Source organism: Microcebus murinus, chromosome 10, assembly GCF_040939455.1.
Source record: "Microcebus murinus isolate Inina chromosome 10, M.murinus_Inina_mat1.0, whole genome shotgun sequence".
In the NCBI taxonomy this organism is placed as follows: domain Eukaryota; kingdom Metazoa; phylum Chordata; class Mammalia; order Primates; family Cheirogaleidae; genus Microcebus; species Microcebus murinus.
The window spans coordinates 59935673-59937120 of record NC_134113.1 but is presented as its reverse complement, the minus strand read 5'-3'; the positions used below and the strand labels follow the sequence as shown (position 1 = coordinate 59937120).

The window sequence follows — 1448 nt, the reverse complement described above, 5'->3', positions numbered from 1 at the left end:
TTATGTTTAGATTTCATGAAATAACTTTTCTCATTTTTTTCTGAATAAAAATTATCATTCTCAAAGAGGTTATTTCATAAGGAGAAGCAAGAGATGACATTAGGAGGGCCAGTACGGAATGTAAAACTCAACCTAGATCAAAAAGACACAAGATGGGATAGACACTTAAGAAAATATGCTAAGACCTGCTGACTTCAACATTTCCCTAGTTCTTTGAGAGCAATATAAATCTTTTGACTAAATCATTAAAGGCTTGTTTCACTTGCTTGTTCTTCAGAGTGTAAATAAATGGGTTTAACATGGGGGAAATGGAAGTAGTGAGTATTGACACTCCTTTATTGATGGCCATTTCATCTTTTGCTGAAGGTTTGACATATATAAAGATACAGCTGCCATAGGTGATAGAAACCACAATAATATGGGAAGAACATGTAGAAAAGGCCTTTTTCTTTTGCTGGGCAGAGGGCAATCTCAGAATGGTTCTGATGATATATACATAGGACAAAACCACACACACCAGAGTCATGATAAAGGTCAACACAGAGCAGACAATAATCATCTGCTCTATGAACCATGTGTCTGAGCATGAGATCTTCAGGAGAGGATTAGCATCACAAACAAAGTGGTCAATGACATTAGAGTCACAGAATACCAGATTTAGTCCCAAGCTGAGTGGTGGGAACATGATCAACAAAGTAGTCATCCAACAGCAGAAGACAAGCCTTTTGCAGACCCTGGGGATCATGATGGTCATGTAATGCAGGGGCTTGCAGATGGCTATGTATCGATCATAGGACATGGTTGCCAGGAGAAAAAATTCTGTTATCTCAAAGACGTATGTAAAAAATAATTGGCATGCACAAGCATTATAGGTAATGGCTCTGTCACCTGTTGATATACTGTACAAGAATCTAGGAATGCAGGCAGAGGTGAATGAGATTTCTAGGAAGGAGAAATTTTGGAGAAAAAAGTACATGGCAGTTTTAAGGTGGGAATCCACTAGTGTGAGGATAATGATGGTCAGGTTTCCAGTTACACTTAACATGTAGGTAATAAGTAGAAATATAAAAATCAGAATTTGCATTTGGGGGTCTTCTGTCAGTCCCAGGAGGATAAATCTGGTAAGCGATGTATGATTTCTCATTCCTGGGTCCCAACTTCTTCCCAATCTGCATGTAAACCTGAGAGAGATCAGAACTTAGAAGAAGGTGGGAAATTTTTTCCAATGTATTTTTGTTTAGAAAAGCCAAACAATGTATTTTACTTGTATATTTAAAACTATAATAACTATTTTAAAATAATTCATGCTCTCAGCTCTGCTGATATGAATTTTGATAGGTTTGACACCCGTCTTTCAAACATTTTTGACTACAATGTGTGGTAAGATATATATTTTTACATTGCAATCCAGTGTACATGTACATATATACAATTACATATATTTGAAA

At 36.4% G+C, this 1448-nt stretch overlaps 1 protein-coding gene across 1 annotated transcript; it reads right to left on the bottom strand.

Moving 5' to 3' along the window:
* Nucleotides 1-205: 205 nt before the first annotated feature.
* Nucleotides 206-1144, bottom strand: LOC105865695 (olfactory receptor 6C2-like). The gene has a single exon (XM_012754501.1). It carries the CDS (start codon nucleotides 1142-1144, stop codon nucleotides 206-208), a length of 939 nt encoding a protein of 312 aa, XP_012609955.1.
* Nucleotides 1145-1448: the final 304 nt, after the last annotated feature.

Excerpts from the sequence above, each read along its gene's own strand:
- LOC105865695 (XM_012754501.1), bottom strand. The coding sequence starts at position 1,144 with ATGAGAAATCATACATCGCTTACCAGATTTATCCTCCTGGGACTGACA.